Below are 22440 nucleotides of genomic sequence, written 5' to 3'. Positions count from 1 at the left end.
TGCAGACTGATGCTCACATGGATAAATCCAGTGTACTTCTTATCAATCTCCACCAGCTGCTGGTCCGCTTTGTTCCTCATGGTGGGCTCTGGGTCCGTCCCCATGGCGATCAGATATGGCACACACTGTGATTGGAAGGAGGAAGGAAAAGTGACAAGTCCATGTTAGTTGCACGTTCTACAGCCAAGGTTGTGTCAGTGATGTGTAGGCCCACACCCAACCTACACCTCTTTTCTTTTACATTTCCTGTGTGGATTGTGGTGAAACAAATCTGTGGAATGGATTTAAATCCATTAAACATTGCACTTTTTATCATAGCTGAAAGAATGACCAAATCAATGAAATGGATTTATGGAAGAACATTTACAAACACTACTGTTCAAAAGTTTGGGGTCTGTAAGATTTTTTATTTTTTGTGAAAGAAATTTAAACTTTTACATCATAAGCTTAAATATTAAATTGCATGAAATTGCAAATAACACAATTGCAAACGACAAGATTAAAAAATATATCAAAATTGATAGTAAAGCCATTCATAATGCTGTTTTTTTTTACTTTGAAAAAAAAAATGCACCAGGGTTTCCACAAAAATCCTAAGCAGCACAGCTGTTTTCAACATTGATGATAACACGAAATGTCTTAGCAGCAAATCAGCATACTAGAATGATTTCTGAAGGATCATGTGACACTGAAGACTGGAGTAATGATGCTGAAAATTTAGCTTTGATCACCGGAATAAATTACATTTTAAAATATATTCAAATAGAAAACTTGTTTTAAATTGAAATATTTCACAATATTATTGTTTTTACTGAGCCTTGGTGAACATAAAAGATGTACGTTCACACCACTGCCGGCGAGAGCGGCGAAATTCGCTCTCGCCGCCCTGCCAACGACGCCGTGGAAAGATTCGTGGACGCTCTGACGTAGATCGAATGCTTGGTCTTTTTTAAAACTGTATGTATAAAAATGTCGATCATAATTTTTGCAGACTGACCAAGTAGGGTATAAGTTAACCTCATGGAATCTTTTAAATGTGAAAGTAATAAATTGATCGATGGAAAGAACTTAACAATTATAGTGACATGTTTGCTAACTAAATAAACCAATTAAAAGCCATTTGTGTGGTGTGGCTTTTGTGTTCATGGTTAAGTGCTAATCTAATTTGCATTCCCGCTGAAAAACAAGCGTTCTAGCGCGAACATCTTGCCTATAAATAGTGTTTGGTGCCTTCTTCAAATTCAAATTATCATCCTCTCCTCTATTTTGCTTGGGAACTAATGTGGTCAAAACGTGGTCAAAACCTAAGTTTACAGGACTGCGTACCCTGGAATCCTCTCAAACGGAGCACTTCTACATTCCGATTGGTTGCCGCCGAACCGCGTCATAGCTCATTACCATAAAGTTGACCTGACTTCAACTTCTCCTCGCCGCCCCCAAGACATGCCGCGGGAGCTCGGTGTGAACGCACGGTAAAAGACTTTGAAAAAAAAACCTTTGAAAAAAATATATCCTTAAATGGTAGTGCATTTCACAAACCTACTGCACATTTAACCAATGCATCTTATTAATATGTATAAGGTTAAACCAAACAACATGCAAAGGGCTGGGATGCACAGAAGTAAAAATTCTGTGCAGGACAAGTAATGACAATAATGCTGGGTTTAAAATGTCTCTATTGCTGTATGAGGGTGTGTGTACCTGTACGGGGTGTATGAGTCCCTGGCTGAGGGTCAGAGCAATGACATTGAGGGCGAAATGTCGTACGCTGGACTGCGTGTGGAAGAAAGACTCCAGCACCTGCTTCAAATAAAGCTGCATGATGGAACTGCTCATACCAGAGGAGATGTCCCCCATCTCTTTCAGATCTTCCTGTTTTGACATTTTCTGCCCTGAAAAAATAAAAACACAAGCTTTCTTTAAGTGTGGCGTTTTAAGGAGCATTGTGAAGTTTATCCATTCGAGTTCCTAGATTGGTCCAAGTTTGTATAAACCCTTTTCGCATCAACGTCACAATTACGTCATGGCGTTAGCTGGAGGCAAAACAAAGAGAAAACTGGAGGCAGCCAATACAAACCAGCACAGATTCGGCTAAATAGGGAGCTTAAAATGTCGTCTTGTGTTGTTGGATGCCAGAATCGACGAAGTACAGGCTCCAATTTGACATTTTATTGCATAATGTTTTCTAATCTAATATTGTGATTATTTGGGAATCATCTAACCCTAACCCTAACTTTTTGAAGAACCTGGTAAGAAAGAATAATCAAATACATAAAGTTCAAAAATGAATTTGCTGTATGTGGAATTTTTATTTCTTGAAAATATTTACATCTTTAAAATTGCACTGTAATGTCATACTTTACATTTTCGTCTTCCGCCCTTGGCGCTGGCTAGGTAGAAATTCGGATCTTGTACGTGTCCATTCAGCAAATAGTTATAGGCATGACATCTAAAGATTTATACGGCCTCAATTTCTCTTTACACTCGGTTTCTCTATCAGGTAGGTGTAGATGTCAGGCCACTGACTCAACCAAGGTAACGTTAATCATGTCAGATCGTCCATCCATTGAGTGAGTGTGCACGGGTCGTCCAATCTGGTTCCGTTCTTTAAGGTTAACTTTTTCAAATAACAATCGTGGTCCTGGACGGTGAGTGACCTTACATATTAAGATAAAATCGAATTTCGAATTTTCTCCAGTTATTGTATAAAAAAAAAAAAAAAAAAAAAAAAAAAAAGCTAACAAAACTTGCTAACTAACGTTAGTTAAGCGGCCAGGGGAATCTTTGTCTCCACCTAAGCTCCGCACACACAAAAAAACATCACAATGTTTACTAACTGAAAAGGGGTCTATATTGGATCTAGTTATGCTGTTCATACTGGCAAATGTTGAGCCACAGCACTGCCCTATGAATGATCACTTACACTCTCTGTCTGCCTCTTGCATGCGAGAGTCCTCCTCTTGGAGATACATCTGGAGGTTCTTCAACACCTGGATCTTGAGTGTGATGGAGCACCGCTTATCAGACAGGAGCCCGTTATACAGAGACTTCACCTCTGGAACGAACATCTGACTCGGGTGCATGATGAAAAGGAACCCTACAGAATGCAAGAGAGAGAGAGAGAAAGGTTAAAAGGTTTATGTATCACTCAGTAATTAAAACATTGCTATGATGCAATACATAGAATTATTCTGACAAGAATTGGCTCTGCAACAAAAAGCTGAAAAAGTGAACAATTGTGTTGTTACTGTTAACTAAAATTAAAGGGGCTATATGTAGAATTCAGAAACTCTTGTTATTAACACTAGTGGCCGTTAAGTGAACTGCAGCCAGAGCAAGTTATAACATAAAATATAAAAATGTCAAAAACATGCAACAAAATTACTAAAACTGAAATAAATTCAAAATAATCACTACCAAAACCACTGAATGAGTCATCTTACCCAACCCAATGATGGCTTTGCATTTGACTTCCTCATCCTCATGATTAGTGAAGTACAGTAGCAATTCCAAAACCTTCTCCTTTATCACAACCTGTCAATAACAGTGCAAGATTCCAGGATTAATAACAGAAGTAATTGACTGTTTGAAACAAGCGATCTTGGGTTTAAAAAAAGCTAATGCAAATATTATTAATGTTTTTATTTTTATCTTAGAGTGCAGTTTAAAGTGAAAATTGTTGTATTTCTAATGCTAATGAGCTGAAGTTAAAGAGCAAACAACTACATGGCTACAGTAGTGAAAATTGTTGTGTTGCTAATGCTAATGAGCTGAAGTTAAAGAGCAAACAACTACATGGCTACAGCTGCATGTAAACTACAACACATGTATAGTTACGTAAGGTGAAAGGTTGCGATACCTTAGTTGTGCCCTTGAACTGCTCGTAGTCGAAGTCAAAGTGTCTGCAGAGAGCTCCCACAGTGAAGAGAGATCTGAGTAGGGCTGCTTTGGTGGCAGCCAGTGCCATGTTGTTCGTACCCTCCTGATGCTGTAACTTTAGCTTAGTCAGAGCCCCATAATAACGGTTAAAACAGGCCCATACAAATTTATAATTATGAGTCACTTTATTCACTATTGCACCCAAACAGCTCACACAGTACTGGACAACCTATGCAAAAAAGAGAAAGAGAAATATAACTTAGTGGTATGGGTAGAAATATGATGCAAGAGAATATTTGCAACTATATGTCATCAAATGAACAGACAGCCAGTAGTTAATACAATTTAAGATTAATGAACCTTAGCATTTTCACCAATACTTTAAAAAGGTACACATTAGATTGTACCGATTCTTGTGTGATTTTATTTTTTTACCTTTTTTTTTTCAAGTACCTCAAATTCAGTTATGTGATTTATATGTACAAGTTGGTGAGTGTTGCATCACTTACGGTCATGCCATATTTTAGGATGAGCTTCATCAGGTCTTCTTCAATGGTGGTCAGGAAGTTCTCACTGGGGTGATCCATCAGAGGAATTACCAGCTCCAGGATCTTCGCAACATTACAAATCACCATGAAGTCACTCTGAGACTGTGAAAATGACAAAAACAAATGCATTATGCATAAACACATAAATGAAAACCTTCTGACACGTGTACCTTGGCAAACCATCACTAGGAATACTAGGAATATACGGCCACTAGATGGCAGAATGACCTTAAATATTGCACTGTAGAAAGTGGTGCTTAGCAGTTGCCGCTTGCAGAGAGGAAGTGAGCACTTACACTGCACTTGGTGGTGAGGTAGGGCTGCATAGTCATGGCGTGCTTGACCATCAACTGCGCTCTGATCTTACTGAACAGATACAGCGTGGTGATGCATGCGACCAACCTCGTCGAGTTCACACTCTTATGCTCTGCACACAGACAGCATCACAAGAGCAAATTAATTTACTTTGGGAAAAGATTACACTCATTATTAAACTAGCAAGAACAAGTACAAGATCACAAACAAACTGTAGGGCAAGTTATTTCTATTGACTTGACAGATCATGACTGATCAACTGATTGTGAATTCAGGTGCATTACATTAGTGTACTAACTATTTATTCAATAACGTATTTAAACAAAAATTACATTAACCCTTTATGACCTCCCATAGAACAATTCCACCAGAGTATATCTTTGTATTTTTACATGCTGTGCTGTCATAATTTTGAGCATTTTCATATGCCATACATCAAAATAATCCTTACTCTCCCAATTTGAAGTCTATGTTTGTAAAAAATCAATAGTAACTAGATAAATATCTCAAAAGTGCAATAAACAAAAAGAAAAACAATTTTAATTATTTATTTTTTACATATTTTATTCAATACAAAAAATGGATAAATGTCAACCTCAAACTTGTCAATGTGAAAAACGTGCATAAAACAATTTAAAACTATACAGAATTGATTTGAACTGTTCACATAAATTAGTTTTTAAGATACCGTATTTTCCGCACTATACGGCGCACCGGATTATAAGGCGCACCTTCAATGAATTACCTATTTTAGAACATTTTTCATATATAGGGCGCACCGGATTATAAGGCGCATAAGATACTGCAGTCAAACGTTTGACTGGGTTTGCGTTATGCATCCACTAGATGTCAACAAATGTCAACAAAACAGTCAGATAAAGTCAAAATTCATTAAGCGTTCTGACAACTCCGTTCACTCCCATGGTAACGTTGTTCAAACGTTAAAGGAAAACCTGCTTTTAGCCTCTTAACAACCTTAATGTGTCATTACAAGTGCACAGCCATGTGAGTGAACACGGTGAATCTGACTGCACATACTCGTATTTTCTTCCTGTTTTCGGTCGAAGTCCACAGTAGGCGATTGTCGAGTGCGCGCGCGCGATCATTGGTAACTAAGCAACAGTGGAGACTCAGACTGTCAGCTGTCAGCCGATGACGGTGCTGTGTGGTGTTCTGAGAATTTCAGCTCAAATGGATAGTTCATCCGAATCAGATGTTGAACACACGGAGGAGGTTTGATCGCGCGCGCGCGAACTCGACAATCAACTACTGTGGACTTCGGCCGAAAACAGGAAGTAAATACGGGTATGTGAGCCGGCTGAATAAAGAGATTATTCCTGCATTCGTGAAAGCTCGGATCACAGTTGAGACTGATATATCAGCCCAGGCATCCACGATCCATTGGCAGATAGTCCCGTCTTGGTGAACGTGTGTTCACCATCCAGATATAAGGCGCTCCGGATTATAAGGCGCACTGTCGGTTTTTGAGAAAATTAAAGGCTTTTAAGTGCGCCTTATAGTGCGGAAAATACGGTACACTCATTTTTACACTCATTCAAAAAAAGGGAGGGGAAATGCCATGTAAAATATTCAATTACATTTGTGGTCTAACAGATAACATTTTGCTTTTGAATATTGATTGAACATTGAATTGGTTAAAATATAAAATAAATAGATGAGCAGACGTATAGTTCATCGTCATCGGACGCAATTAGTATTTCCAAAACCTCCGCGTCCGTGTACTTTCGTTTAGACATAACGCTGCGTGCGTCCGCGCACGCGCGTGTGTGTGTGTGTGTGTGTGTGAATGTGCTTGTATTTGTGAGTGTCTAAAGGAGAAAGTAATGATAAAATAAAGCAATGGTAAAAAGACAATAACGATAAGAAGGAACATATAGCAAATTGGAGTCAAACGTGTGATTTTTTTTCCCCCCAAACCACTTTAGCGGAAATCCCGCCCTGCAGCCGATTTCATTGGTTTAGGTTACAGTGACGGGTAGGTTTAGGGATCAGTGTTTGGTGTAGGCAATCTGTACAGTGATTGACATGACCAATGAAAACTTTAGAATCGGCTGCAGGGCGGGATTTCCGCTGAAGTGGTTTGGGAAGAAAAAAAATCACGCGAGTCAAACGCATGGTCAAATGACGCAGCTTGTGACGTCACAACATGCGACACACCCGGGGGTCATAGTGCACAGAACGTGATACGTCAATGAGCCATCGGAAGACGTAACTATCAATTGCAGATCTACAGAACATGTGTGCAAAGACGTGCAATGCATTTTTGTGTGTTTTTTTTGTAAACGCATATTACGCAGTTTATACAGACTGATTAGAGGGTGAAAACAACGCAACATGGGCATGTTGGAGGCTTGATCTGAACATGTTACATCTCTGGTTTTGTATGCAAAAAGAATGATTGAGCTAGCCATTTGGTTTCAGTTTCTATAGGCTTTTAAACAGACATACGCAAACGGGAGCGTCGGTCTTAAAGGGTTAAAGCTGCAGTCCGTAGTTTTTCCTCTTTGTCGCCATCTCTGTTCAAAATCTGCAATTGCAGTCATTCGCGGAAATTATCAACTTTACGTGAGTTGAGCCTCGGCACGGCACAGCGCGGATGAATCCAATGTTTTGAGGAGAATGTGCGGCTGTTTAGTCACGCGCCGGTGTGGATACTGGCTGTCAGAATCACAGATTATACTTTTTCGAAGTATGACCAACATAATAATTTTCACCGGAAAATGTCATTGAACAAGTAACATCCACTTTTGTTCTGACCAACTAAGGGGGAAAAAAGCATTGCAGTAATTCACGCTGATTAAATCCAACGATCGCTTATCAGATCACGTCAAACCGTGCAAATTATTCTTTGTTCTCAAATTGTTAATGTTAACAACATCAGCATTGCGTGACTACATTTAATGCCCTTCAGATATTTATCCTTGTTTTTGTATGCGCCCGGTTGCAGTCTCTCTTTCCAAACTCTCAGTCCAAAGTCTTTTGCATTTTACAGCGGGTGAATCTCCAGTTGTCACTGGTGATTGTTGTTTGAACCTTTCTGGATCCGCCATCAAATTAATAAGTTTAATTATATCAAGTGCTGTGAGAAAAGGCTATAAATCTCCACCTCCAACATCCTCACACGCAACATAGCCTACTAGCCGAGACTCCTTTATGTGTACAGATGTGACGTAATGACGCAAAGACATGCTCGAATTTCCCGCGTAAATCCACCAGTATCACTGAAATTAAAAACATTATTATAAGCTTACCGGTTTTAATCGAGCCAAGGCAAGCAGATAGTTTTGAACACTGGCTGGTTATGTACTTGCTCAATTTATTTTGGATCATTTTTAACCCAAAAAAGTTACGGACTGGAGCTTTAAATGCAACAACAAACACCCTATTGAAAATAACAAACGAAAACTACAAAAAAGCAACACGTAAAGATTTCTAGAAACACTTCCAAGTGGTTTAAAATAAAAATTGACATTGTTTTTGAATCAATTAATTGACATTAACCCTATGAAGCCTACTGTATTATTTGATTACACAACTTTAAGGCTTTTAAATTATCAACATGATCAAAACTTTGCTGAAAAATCTGTTGCACACAATCTACTCTGCCTTCTGTCATCTGATTGATAGTTTATACTTTTTTAGCAAGCAAAAGGCCTTTAAGTAGTAGAACTAGAGCTTTGATGAGAAAACAAAATTTTCAACTTACTTTTTGGCCATATAAATATCAGAAACAGTACCAAATTACATATTTTTGCTCAACTAGGGACTCTAAATAAAACAGATTTTTTTTATCCTCGAGTATAAGCTTGATATTCCCATTATACCATACGATATGAGGCATAAAAATATATTTTCATGACTATAATTTAATACGTCAGGCTTTACAGGTTAATGAACTGAATCAGATTTCCCAAATACAGTAGTATGTGCGTACCTGCAAGTGCCTCTTCATATTTGAGGATGTGCTCCACAAGATTGTCCACTAACTGCACACAGGCCTTCCTGGCTGGTTTATAGGAAGAATCCTCCTCTGACTTTAAAAGCTAGAGAAAACAAAACACAGAAAATTGAAGCGCTACAGGCCTCCAAACTAGAGGCGGGCAGATGGAAAAACAAAAACACTTACGTTCTGCAGGAGCTGCTCAAACCAGTCATAGCCAGTGTCCTTACAGGCAGCAACCTGAGGCAAAGAAACGAACAAGATCAGTGTCAGGATAAAAGCACTATTTCAAAGAAAAGCCATTTTCACACTAGAGCTTTTGGTTCAGACACAAGTCCGTTTGACATTGATCTGATCGATTTGAGTGAAAGCTGCTTTATTAATTTCAGTGTGCACCAAACTCGAGTCCACTTGAAAACAAGGGTTAGGTTACAAATCCTATGAACGAATCAGTAAAGCGAGACTGATGCCCTGCAAAAAGAGCAGCAATTGCATTTCCTTGTTGCTGATGTCTCCGGAGAAATAGCCTTCAGAGAGCAGCTTATATTTTCTGCATATCTAGCAAAGCATCTGTTCCAGACAGACTGAAGCACCACTAGAACGTCTTATGTTTTGGTAATTGGTAGTTAAGCCAAAGAGATAAAAACATGCCTTCTCCAGTGTTACCAAGCTACAAGGACAAACAGCTGCCGGGGATTCTCACACTGATGATGCAAACATACTGTGATTTAGACCCAAATTATACAAGTGTAAAAAAGACACCTGCAGGGGCAGAGATGGAATCGAACTTGTGGTCAGACCAAACAAATATATAAATAAATATATACATATACAAATAGACATAAACAAATACATATATTTTATATAAAGTGTGAAAAAAGCCTAAGAGTGATATACTCACCACATCAGTGATGTTGAGAATCTTCCTATTCATTGTCTCTTTGTCATGGCTGGCTGTGGGTGTAAACCACAGCTTCTGGAATGTCTCATTCACTAGTTTCTGCAGGGAGGAAAAGATAGTTCAGCTCAAACTAACAGGACAAACCTATCACAACAAAGTCAGCACAGTGGTTTTCATGCAAAACAAAGCAGAGAACATGACTGCACCTTGATGCCCTCCTCGTCATTGACCCTGCGGATCATCTTCACGCACATCTCGGTGATCTTAGTGAAGCTGGGCTGCTCTAAACAGATGTCTCTCAGAATCTTGATCACCCTTTTCCTCACGCTGATACCAGTGTCCTGAAAAGACCGCAAACAAACACTTTAAATATCTCATTACATGTACATTGACCAAAATAGCAGAAAAACAACCCAGAATGAGCCCCAGACACAATAGTACATATGTTTAACATCAAGGGTGTAGGCTAAAATGTACATGAATGAATAAAGGGAAAGTGCATATTTTAGGCCCTTCAATGGGTCACCATTAATTCTAACCAATTTTATTTACATTTTTGTCCTTACTAGTCCAAAAGGATTTTTAAAATTACAAATATTGGCTATATTTATAAATTAATATGAGGTCATGAAAGCTGCATGCACAATAATACAAATAAACAGTAAAATAATTAGAAACTATATACACATACATAGTTTTAGGGTCTGTACTTTTTAAAATGATTTTAATTACATTACTACAGTCACATGATCCTTAAGAAATCATGATATATGCTGATTTGCTGCTCAGGAAACAGCTGTGCTGCTTAATATTTTTGTGGAAACTGTGATATTGATTCTTTGATAAATAGAAAGTTCAAAAGAACAGCATTTATTTGCAATAGAAATGTTTAGCAACATTATAAATGTCTTTGGCACTTTTGATCAATTTAATGCATCCTTGCTAAATAAAAGTATTAACAATTACCATTCAAAATGCCATTACCATTCAATATATATCTTTTTGTTTTTGTGTATACACAAACATATACAAATATTGTTTCATATGAAAAGTGGTCCAAACCTTTACATTGTGCTATTTTAACTATCAGACAGGTAGTGTCTTAAAATCATACCAATATCCTCTCGATGAGCATGTCGTAGTACTGCTCTGTCAGCTGAGGTCGACTCAACACAAACCGTCCCAGCAGCTCAACCGCAGCTTCCCTCACACTGGTGGAGTTATCCATCAACCGCCCATGAACACCGCGCTGCATATCAGACTACACAAGACAAACACACCAATTAAAAGATATGACAGAATTACCTATAGTTTTGTGTTGCCAGTTTTAACTGAGTTGCATTCCTTACCCTGGCCAGTATACTGGGGTCAACTGCCACAACCTCAGAGAGACACTTCATGGCTTTGGTCCTGACAGCTATGGCACTCTCCCCTAAAACTCTCAGAATCTAGAAATAACGGCATTACAAAAATGAAAATATCACATGCATTAGTAGTGCTGGGAAGTATGAATCGTTTTAGCAAATAAGTCACCACTCAAAGATGTTTATCCCTCTTTCAAAGAGATTAAATAGATTGGGTTGAAAGTTGTTTCCAACACAGACAAAGTAACTTAAAAATACTTTACAAAAAAGTTGTTATTTTGAATCTTTTGCTCTTTATCACAAGAGGCACATTAACGCCAGGTGGAAACTGATTACGTCTACATTTTAGACCCATCTTCTCACCTGTGTCAGGTAGATGTCAAAGCTCTGAGAGAAGGGTCTGGTGGAGGCCAGATAGCGTACGATAAGGCAGGAGTCCTCATAGTCCACATTGTCTGAATTCATCCTGTCAAAAGTTTTATTTTTCATTAATACCACAATCCAATCATTATATTACAGTCTTGATCAAGACAGGATGGGCAACATAACTGAAGCACAAATTCATGCATGGTAATACCTGAGAGTAGTAAATTGATTGGGAGTTGATTTAACGACAGAGTGAAGGAATTTCTTGCGGGTTTCGGCACGCTGCATGATGTCTCCGGTAGCCTGGAGCTCTTTGGCGTGATGCGTCCCCTCAGAGTCGTCCTCCTTTTGATTCTGACTCCTCATGGCCTTCTCAGCCTCTGTAGTGCAGTCTCTGAACCACTGAGCGATGTAAAATTTGCGTGCAAACTACAATACAGAATCAGATTAAGGAATGCTGATATGGGTAGAGAAAAAGGCATAGAAAATGCATGTACCAAACAGTAGATAATTTACTTTACAAACCAGATATAAACTAATCACTAGTGATAGATGCTATCAGTAAAATGCTAATTTTGTGCAGGTCTCTTTTATTACAACTATTAATAATAATTCACAATAACAATTATTATTATATATGAAACCAAACAAATTCATTATCTTACACTTATCAAAAATGATCTTACATCTACCAAATTTTACTTATAAACATTTAAGCAGAAGCTACACTAGGTAAAATCTCTATGAAAAAAAAAAAAAAAAATCATGCATGTCTAACCTTTTGACTAGTACTGTTATTTCTAGGTGTTATATTAACCACAGGCAACCTTGCTAGATGTTGACACCTGACCATACAAAAACTCATATCGGCTTAACAACTCACTGGACATGAAAAACATCTTAGTTGAACTCACAGTGAGGGCAGGGTCTGTTTCTGCATTCTCATCCATATAACCCAGCAGAGCTTTCTGCAGCCGCTGAGTCTCGTCTCCTTCTGTGCCCTAAAGACGCATACAACGAGCATTTAATAAAAATAAAAAAACAGTGTAAAGTAGAATGTTTATTAGATGAAGTTTACAAGCACCAGCATGTGTATTTTGAAGTAAGGTGTGTATACCTCTCTGACGATGCAGTCGATGGCTTTTTGGTCCATCCTGCTGGTGACTGAATCTTTCCTCAATCTGGCTGCTACGGTACCCAGATAATCCAGTGATGCCACCCGCAGTGCCATCTCTGTCTGCTTGTTACTGAATTGGTGCACCTAGGGACAGATTATGAGGGGTCAAGGGTCACTGAAGGAGAAAGAACCTTTCTATATGTTTCACTGAAAGCACTGTTGTGGTATGTTCTTACATTACTCAAATTATGTTTGTCAAACAAATGCTACAAACTTTACAAATAATATTAAATTTATTTTGTTAACTATTTACTTTAACTATATTTGGTATGCAATCTCACAAATCATCCAAAGCTCCATCATAAACTCCTACAAGTTCATAAATTAGCAAAGATGGGGAAGTTAAATATATATTATTTATTTTAATAAATAATTGTATTATATTTATAATATTTTATAAATATAAAACATAATATTAAATTGTAAAATTCCATTATTATTATTATATACAATATATTTTTAAATGATACATTTTGTATTTTTTTTTTAACTTATACTACTATAATTGGTATGACAATCTCACAAATCACGCAAAGCTCCATTATAAAGTCCTCAGGGTTAATAAATATTCATTCATTTCATGTTTAGCACGGATGGGGAAGTTAGAGCTCCATTGCAGACAAAGTGATTGGCTATGATCTGTTCTTACCAGTAATCTACCCAGAAGGCTCAGCAGTAATTCAGAGGCGGGCCACTCGGGTTTGTTGACAGTAGACAGCAGGTCCTGCACAAAGTTCTCAAACAGCGGCCTGTAGTCTTCCTCACCCTGTTTACTGCCGCACCTGAGATGTAGTTACAACAGGAACACACGTTGAGTACTGCAAGAACCACATACACGCATATCACAAAGCAAAAATAGATAATGGAAAGGATGTTCTGACTTCTTGAGAAATACAGTGAGGAAGTTCTGAGCCGTCCGTCTGGCTGTTTCATATGAGTTGGTGATAAACACATCATCGTCAACCTGAAAAATGGATTAATCCATATTGTTAACACCCTGTAATCTACACCAAAGTGTATGGTGTTAGTAAAAATGCAAGACTAGTTTAAGAGGTGTTGGGCGAGTAACTAGTACCTTCCTGTGATCGTCTTCAGAGTCTTTGTCAGAGGGCAGATGGACCACGCACTGAATTAGTTGTAGGACCAGAGCACTAACCATCTGAATGTATATGGGCTCACCCTCTGCATCACTACTGTTCAACCTAAACACAGACAGAATCGACATGCAGGAAATGCTCGTTTATCACAGATCAGTTTAGGGAGAGCTGCAATATGAATAGAAGGGGTCATATATCAGTACCTGAAGTTCCTGAGACTGCGTTTGCTGGTGGGCAGTCTGGCCAAAGAGGTAAAGATCTCCTCTAAAATTAACTGTCTGTGCTTCTCGTAACGAGAGAAGACCTGAGCCACAGAGAGAAACAAAATGCCTTCATTAGTGTCAGGATTTGAGATAAAGATACAAAAAAACCTGAGAAGTGTGAACAAAGTTGGAATCAATTCACAATGCAAACATACTGGCCTTGAATGAGTAAATAATACAGTTGTTGAAGGTGAAGTATGTAGTTTCTGTGACACTAGTGTCACCTAGACAAACAAGTTCGTCCTTGCAAACATCATGGACGAACATAGCTTTAATGGTTGTTTGTGAAGGCAAGGCTCAACAGGTAAAAGTAGGCTGCTTTTAACAAAAGGTACAACATATCAGGAATAATTTTAGCTGTTACTATGTCTCATGAGAAAGCAACTGAGCAGGCTAAAACTCGGTCTAGAGCGAACGCGAGCGTCTCGCTTGTAAAACCCATCCCATGTAACGCATCAGCCATGGTCCCACAGCGGCTAAACACCCTCTGGCTCCGCCTGCTACAGTAAGCCAAGCCCCAAACTCTCGCTATAGGTTGAGCTGGAATTGTTTAAATCACAACATAAAAAATAATAGTATGACTTTTTAATTAGTCAGAAGAAAAAAAATCCTGTCATTAAGACAAAATGAGCAATTAATGAAGAAAATCAAAATTGGTGATTTTGGGGAGGGGGGGGGGGCAGAGGTGGAAAGTAACAAATTACATTTACTCGCGTTACGTAATTGAGTAGTTTTTTTGTGTACTTCTACTTTTTTAAGTAGTTTTTAAAATCTGTACTTTTACTTTTACTTAAGTATGTTTTCTTTGAAGTATTGTACTTCGCTACATTTGAAATCATATCCGTTACTGAGTAAAAAATAATAAAAGAAAAAAAAACACACTCCGGAAACTACTGTATTGATTGAAGGGCGGGAGAACAAACGCGCAAAAAAGGTGACGCAGACCCAGCTGAAGCTGAAACCGAAGCCCCAAGCAAATTATGGCCAGTATGAAAATACTTTGTAGAAAAAAGCGTGGTTGTCCTCGAGGATAGATATCCAATTTGCAAAAAATGTGGACGTAAAGTGGCTGCAAAAGGAGGATACATAGGACACCATCCCTCCTGCAGATAAAGGTATGTCCCGATTTACGTGATGCAGAGGGAACCCCGGAATCCAGTCATGAAAATGAAATTTACATAACGCAGATGTCACGTAAAACACGCAAAATAATGGATGGATGAATACATGGAAAGTAGAACTGTGCAATAAATCCAATCGCGACATGGTCTGTGAATATTTAAGCTTAGCACAAAAATACTGCATGTAAATATCCCTATTTGTTCTGCTGAGCTGCGCCGCTTTGTCTACTACATACTCAAGTACGCGTGACATTCAGAGTCTCACAAACAATTTGAGGATATGAATACATGAACATTTCCAGAGCTGCTCTGAGAGAACGCCTAATGAGCATTTTCATAATTTTATTTGAGATAAACCATTGTCAAATACACTTTGAAACACTTTTTTACACTTTTGGTCTTCACTACAACCCGTCAAAATAAAAGTTTGGTTTTACTAGGAGAAATTAGGACAGAAATATATTACTATTATAGGCATACAATAGAACATAGCCTACTTCTCTAAATAATAATAATAACAATAATAATACATTTTATTTAAACATTATTTAAAGGAATATATTTTTTGTCCATGGTTTAATTTAGTAAATCTGTTTTTGCAGCGCTTCCCCAAAAATAAAAGGACACAATTTTAAATTTACATTTGATTACAACCGTTTTTGATAATATATTTGGATTAAATCATAAAAAGAAACATTAATTTTCTGAATAAAATACATTTCAGGACAATATTTTTCTTAAACATTTTAATAAATTATTACTGTTAAAAATAAGTTGTTAATCTAATTCATTATCAAATTTAATTGATTAGACATGTTTTATTGAAATTTTAATAAACAAAACAAACAAATGGCTTCAAGTTTGTAAATGGGGGGGGGGGGTGGGAGCACGGTAATTCGAAAATACTACAGGTTTTCTACTGATACAAAGCTTAATGCTAAATCCTGAAGTGACCCTTTAATTTAACTGTCATTTTAACTGATGATAATAATAATAATAATAATAATAATAATACTCATAATTCAATAATACAGTTTATTTATTTAATAATTGATTAATACTGTAAACCGTGATATTTTCTGAGACGTTATCATACTGTGAAAATCTCATACCATTACAACCACCCTACACGGGAGAGTCCCCCACCCCCGCTGTTAAAAAAGTTACTCAGTAACTTTTACTCTGAGTAAATTTTAAATGAGCTACTTTTTACTTTTACTTGAGTAGATTTTTAGACCAGTACTTTTACTTGTACTTAATTAAAATTTAATTGAAGTAGTAGTACTTTTACTTGAGTGGAATATTTTATTACTCTTTCCACCTCTGGGTAGGGGTTGGGGATATGAAATATATTTTAATTAAATCATGCACAATAGTTTAATGGCTGGTAAGCAATATTTATTCCCAATTTTCTTAAATGTTGAGAAATTTATTTAATGCATGATAGACCGAATGCACAGGGTTTTGCAACTAATTTAAGAAAACATACCGCCGTCACCAGCTTTATGGCACAGAGCTGCAGCTCACTGACATTCTCCACAAAGAAAGGAGTGATGCCCATTGAAGAGACCTGCAGAAGAACAAAAACACTATCAAAATCATAGAGTGATGCAACATGTATAACTGAATTTAGAATGAATGAGAAAGGAATTTAGAGAGTATACATATGTACACGGCACTGATCAGTTCCTACCTGCAATATTGTTGTATCAGTCATTAGCTGAATTTCCAGCAGCTCTGAGATGTTGCTAACCACGTCACACACTTTGTTATAGAGCATGACAATGACTCTCTGCTTGGCGGTGGAACACTTGGCTCGCTTTGCTCTGGAGCTGAGCAAGGAACCTGAAACCACAAATCGTTCATATCGCATTAAAATATTATGTAGTAGTTTATTTACAAATACATGCACATTTAATTTGATTTATTACAACAATAGCAGTAAATACCAATGGAAAATATCTTGGATGATCTTTTTAAATTTTATTTGTGATTATTTTTTATAATTAAGATGTCAAACAATTAATGCAACATACTGTCTTTTATTTTACTTGGAGGGTACCCCCAAAAACTTTTATATATAAAAAGTGCACTCATATTTATGAATAGGAGAAAGTGCAATGCGCAACATGGCGGAATAAGTCCCGCCTTCTAAATAAAAAAGCCAATCACTGATTGATAAGGTCATTGTGTGACTGCAGCTGCCGAAGCATCGGTTGCTATAGAACAAGTAATTGTTCTGAGACGTGCGCTTATGATGTGCACTGGCTGGGCTAGCCTGAAAAATAAACTTAATAAAAACATTTATGAGACAGTTCATGTCAGATTTTGTTGCTGATTTGAAATATGTTAATTAATTGAGTTCGGCAAGTGGTTTTTTGAGATTTCAGGATTCCCCCAATCAAGTACATAGATCTTGGATGCCCGAAGGTGTTGCAAATATGGCTGCCGAGTGAACAGACTTTCCCTAAAAAAGGACTTTGGTAACTTTTCATTCATTACATTTTCCAAACAATTCATTCAGGCGAATAGTGAACAGGTTAAAAGCAAAAAAAAAATTTGATTATTGTAACTCTGTACCATTTAGACATCAGACTTGGTGTGAACAGGCCTCCAGCAGAAGTTAAGTGTCTCACCTCCTTTAGGGTTGACTCTGTAGACTGGATCATACTGCGGGTAAAGAGTGTTCTGCAGGTGGAACTTAGTATACTGCAGAACTCTCTCGATCACATCCTCAATGTACACGGCTTTGGGCATGTGTGATGACGTCATGATGTTCAGTGCTGTCAGACACGCATCCGCTGATTTGGTCACACGCTCCATAATGAGATCCCGCCAGAGACGCTCCTCGTCCTCTCCCTCATTATCCTGATGAAGAGCAGAGGAGACAAGAGTGAGCAGTGGATTAAAAGTGAAGGGATCATTTAAAGTATGAAAGTGTCACCAAAGAGACAAATATGAATAAAGGAACAAAGTGCTGTTTACAAGGTTCATGAGTGTAGAAAGACTGGCTCCATCCAGAATGTTCTTCTCCAGGAGGTTCAACAGTTTCACCAGTTTATCAGAAGGAATCTGGGCATTAGAGGGAAAAAACAACAGAATATGAGGTATACAGCTAAAGTTGACATGTTGCAAGCAACAGGAAATGTCTTGCTTTTTTAGCATTTATTCTGTGTATTACATAAATATATTCTACACAATATTTAGTCTTCACAAGATTTGGTTAAGAGAGAAGATGGAAATTGGTCATAAAATACAGTTCTATATCACTCTTGTGTTGTGTTTGTTTCATTTTTCTGTTCAGAAAATAACTGAGCCTTTAAATATACTTTATAAAAGCTTTGAGGCATAAATAGTCCTCACTTTAGATGAGCTCACAAAAATAGTTTACTGACAACTACTAAATGTTTTATAACTACCTGAATTAATCATAAGTTACACTAGGAATACATGTTAATAAAGCATTTATTAACACACCAAGTACCTATTACTATATGTCTAAATAATAAGATGTATAAATGTACAATTAAATAGTTTAATCATCATTTACTTGGACTTTCTAAATTATCTTATGAACCACTGGCGACTCCTAAATAACTGCTTTGTAAATAATGTAGTACATTATTAATGATCAATTTATCATATTAAGGATGAAAATGCAATTATTAAACATTATAAATATGCTTATAAATCAAGAATAAAGCATTTATAGCTGTAATTTTAAACTGCTTAATTACTATAAATGCTTTATAAATGATGAACTATTTACTAATGCTTTGCTTATCTAATGATTCATAGCATGCAGTTATTATTGTTACCACCACTGAATATAAATGCAACTTAATAGCAGAATAAGACACCTTTAAAGACCCTATAAAATGCTTGTCCGTTTTGGGGAAGGGACATTCTCATTCTACAAAACTATTCCACTTAAAACAAGACATCAATATTTTTGGTCCATTTTCCCAAGAGACAGACTGTAAACTAAATGTTTTTAAAATGTTAGTAAACCATCATATAGATGGCCTATATAGATGCCCTACTATATAGATTGCCCATAGACATGGGCTAGCCTAAACCCCACAAAAAAAACGAGTAATATTTCATGGGGTTTTTATTACCGCATAAAAGAGGTGATGCATCTCTTACCCTGCAGGTGATGCCCATGGCTTTTATCTTAGCAGATTCACTGCCCAATTCATTTAGCTGCTGTTTCCCCAACAACAGCTCCTGAGGGATCTCATCATCATCTGAGAACACACAAACACATCAAGAGATTACCTTACTCAAAAACTGAGTGTTTTAGTTCAGAATCTACAACAAAACACAGATATATTGACCCTACCCTGAGCAGTAAAGTCCACATCCTCAAGATTCTCAAAGATGTTGTCAATACTCAACGAGAACCTCTTAAAAGTGGACGAGTCCATCATTTCTGGTGGAGAATGGAAAAAATCAAGTGGGATTTAATGAGCTTCATTCTGACAGGGATTTCAATGCAATGATGAAATAGAGGGTTACCTTCAGGTGTTAGCTTAGGCTCATATGCTTTCCTCTTCTTCTGCTTCTCTTTTGTCTTTAAACGTCTTGCAACTGAAAGAATAAAAATAGACCAATCAACCACTAATTAACCTTAATTTCAGCACATTTCAGAAAAATCTCAAAAAATATGATGACGCTGTGGCTTCACTCATTTTTGGAGCAGAGCTTTTAATTCATTATTAAATTCTAATGGCGACTAAATTGTTTTTCAGTAAATTGATCAAAAGTGACAGTAAAGATATGTACAATGTTATAAAAGTGTTTCATTTCAAATAAATGCTGTTCTTTTGCACATTTCTTTGCAGTTCAAAGAACTCTGAAATAAAGTATTTCAGTTTCCACAAAAATATTAAGCAGCACAACTGTTTTCAACATTGGTAATAACAAATGTTGAGCAGCAAATCGGCATATTAGAATGATTTCTCAAGGATCATGTGACACTGAAAACTGGAGTAATGATGCTGAAAATTCAGCTTTGATCACAGGAATAAATTACATTTTAAAATATTTTAAAAAAGAAAAGTTATTTGAAATTGTATTATTTTCACAATATTGCTATTTTACTGTATTTTTGATCAAATACATGCAGTCTTGGTGAGCATAAGAGAATTCTGTCAATTTTTTTTTTTTTTTTACTTTTGAACGGTAGTGTTTATAATGCAACTAACGTGCAGATAAAGGCATAAATAAATTCTAATGGAGACTGGATTGTTTTCTACTAACCATCGCTAAGGCTCGGAGGAGGAGAATCTTCATCAGATTCATCGTATCGGCCGCCTGAGCCTCTGCGTGCGTCGAAATTTCCTCTTCGATGTTCTCCTGAACTCCTCCGGTCTCGATCCTCAAACTCCCACGCTCTATCGCGCTCCTTCTTCTGACGTTTACGAGATGCTGGGGCAGAAAACAGTGGCAGAATTGTTTTGACTTGACTGAACAATTGACTATTATTTTGAATTATCATTTTTTACAGTGTGGATGGAAATTCATAAGTTGTAAATAAAACAAAAAATATTGGAGTAGCTTTTACAAAAAAAATAAAAATTTAAGTCCATCTACTTCACATTTTTAAATGTGTGTTAATTGCTGTTTTTAAAAAACATTTCACAAAGGAAGTTGCTTGTAAATTTCACAAATAATTTAATTCTACTAAAATAAAACAAAATTCAGTGCAATAATGAGGCATCAGTTTGCTTAAATGGGTGAAATTAATATTACACAGGGATGTGCCTAAAGCCGAATACTTTATTCGGATAGGAATGGATCATGAATAACGCATTCTACGGAGCCCCTAAAGGGACATGCAATTAATTAAATTGCAATTTTAAATTGTTGCCACGGGTTAAAGCTTGCTCCCTTTTTCCTGATTGAAAAAAATATGAGACGCACAAAACTTTTGCATTCTCTCACCATTACATAGTTAGGTAATGATATTTTCTATTATTTGCTGGCATCAGGGAGCCGCTATTAAAATGAGGAGCATTGAAATCGCTTTTGAATGTGTCCTCTAATTCGCGATCACACGTTCTCTGTGTATAAGGAGTGGCGGTACTGACCACATATTTTACAAGATAAGATATTTGTCAATGATGCTTAGGATCTGTTGCGCATCTCTCCTTGCTCTCTTCACGTGATAAGTGAAATCTGACTCCGTCCATTGTATAACTGAACGAAAAGCTTTTTAATTGCTTTTAGTGGGTTTGTAGAATGTGTCATTCATTTATTTTGAATAGGCTTTATGCACAGCTTCACTACTTCCTGAACTTCAGCCAGCCCTTTGTTTCCTGTCTGTCATTATTGGACAAACTGATTAATCCAGGTGTGCCTGGCCTCAGTAACAATAATCAGGCACACCTGGATTAATCAGTTTGTCCAATAATGACAGACAGGAAACAAAGGGCTGGCTGAAGTTCAGGAAGTAGTGAAGCTGTGCATAAAGCCAATTGGAGATAGATAGTGAAGGAAATTCAGTCAAAAAGTGTCCAGCATGCATGTGAACCATCAATACGGTTCAAAAAGCATCTCAGGATGCACCTCATTAAATTAGTTACGAGATTGTTCAGTCTTGCGAAGCATTGTATCTTGATCTGGTATTCCTCTTTGTGTGGGAGTTGCCAGTGATCATTGCAGTGGTGGAAACCGCTACTCACCGAAATCCTCGTCCTCTGAGCTGTCCTCCGCATATTTAGGCTTCTCGTTTACAGTGCTGCGTTTGCGCTTGTTCATCTTCACCCGCTCACACAGGGGCATGGTGGACTCGATCTCTGCCAGCAGCTCAGGAGGAAGATCCTTCAGCACGGAAGGGTCTATTCCACCTGTGCACAAAGACTTACATTCAACTTACACTGAAATTAAGCATACACCATTAATCTTGTTTAACATGTTTATTTTGTCATCATTTGCTCTATCCAGCAAAGTAAACTCTCAGATTGAAGGACAATTCTCACAAAACTTTTTTCAAGGTACATTTTGGTGTCTTTCTAAAAAAGGACACTTGAAGACTCCAAAAGGACACCGTATCACCAAATGACATGAGTTTATCTAATTCATAAATGTATACACTCCAAGGCACACGTGGGAAAAAACATTACAGAACAAAACTTTACAGAATTCAGTGTACAGTAGGGGTGTAACGATACACGTATTCGTATTGAACCGTTCGGTATGAGGCTTTCGGTTCGGTTTTCGGTACGCATTTTTAAAGCGAACTGTTCGTTGGACCATTTTTCCTGCCGACCAAAATTTCGTTATTTCAAAAGTAGGCGCGTCGCGCGTGGCAAGCGCGCTCATAATGTAAGAGACGCTGACGTGACCACAACATTGCCCAACATCAAATGGAAAATGTAATGTAAGCGGAACGAAACTGAGCTGCTCGTTATTGTGTGGTTGACGGACCGTTTATCAGTCTG

At 37.3% G+C, this 22440-nt stretch overlaps 1 protein-coding gene across 2 annotated transcripts in view; it reads right to left on the bottom strand.

Moving 5' to 3' along the window:
* nipbla (NIPBL cohesin loading factor a) overlaps window positions 1-22440 on the bottom strand; it is a 52490-nt gene that overhangs the window by 7629 nt on the left and 22421 nt on the right. For both annotated transcript variants that reach the window (XM_056254831.1, XM_056254830.1), the window contains exons 10-39: window positions 21682-21846; window positions 20258-20425; window positions 19514-19585; window positions 19338-19427; window positions 19142-19242; window positions 17978-18064; window positions 17629-17860; window positions 16686-16837; window positions 16482-16562; window positions 13812-13912; window positions 13587-13713; window positions 13393-13475; window positions 13161-13293; window positions 12452-12595; window positions 12249-12335; window positions 11546-11763; window positions 11332-11434; window positions 10954-11052; window positions 10719-10865; window positions 9811-9945; window positions 9605-9703; window positions 8890-8943; window positions 8698-8806; window positions 4724-4854; window positions 4389-4529; window positions 3860-4108; window positions 3444-3534; window positions 2924-3097; window positions 1702-1892; window positions 18-125 (exon numbers count right to left, since the gene is read on the bottom strand). In XM_056254831.1, the coding sequence (XP_056110806.1) occupies window positions 18-125; window positions 1702-1892; window positions 2924-3097; window positions 3444-3534; window positions 3860-4108; window positions 4389-4529; window positions 4724-4854; window positions 8698-8806; window positions 8890-8943; window positions 9605-9703; window positions 9811-9945; window positions 10719-10865; window positions 10954-11052; window positions 11332-11434; window positions 11546-11763; window positions 12249-12335; window positions 12452-12595; window positions 13161-13293; window positions 13393-13475; window positions 13587-13713; window positions 13812-13912; window positions 16482-16562; window positions 16686-16837; window positions 17629-17860; window positions 17978-18064; window positions 19142-19242; window positions 19338-19427; window positions 19514-19585; window positions 20258-20425; window positions 21682-21846 (3872 nt within the window). The remainder of the gene's footprint in view (window positions 1-17; window positions 126-1701; window positions 1893-2923; window positions 3098-3443; window positions 3535-3859; window positions 4109-4388; window positions 4530-4723; window positions 4855-8697; window positions 8807-8889; window positions 8944-9604; window positions 9704-9810; window positions 9946-10718; window positions 10866-10953; window positions 11053-11331; window positions 11435-11545; window positions 11764-12248; window positions 12336-12451; window positions 12596-13160; window positions 13294-13392; window positions 13476-13586; window positions 13714-13811; window positions 13913-16481; window positions 16563-16685; window positions 16838-17628; window positions 17861-17977; window positions 18065-19141; window positions 19243-19337; window positions 19428-19513; window positions 19586-20257; window positions 20426-21681; window positions 21847-22440) is intronic.

This window comes from Rhinichthys klamathensis, unplaced genomic scaffold, assembly GCF_029890125.1.
Source record: "Rhinichthys klamathensis goyatoka isolate OS25496 unplaced genomic scaffold, OSU_Roscu_1.1 h1tg000114l_1, whole genome shotgun sequence".
In the NCBI taxonomy this organism is placed as follows: domain Eukaryota; kingdom Metazoa; phylum Chordata; class Actinopteri; order Cypriniformes; family Leuciscidae; genus Rhinichthys; species Rhinichthys klamathensis.
The sequence above is the reverse complement of the archived record's forward strand: the minus strand, read 5'-3'. Positions and strand labels throughout refer to the sequence as shown.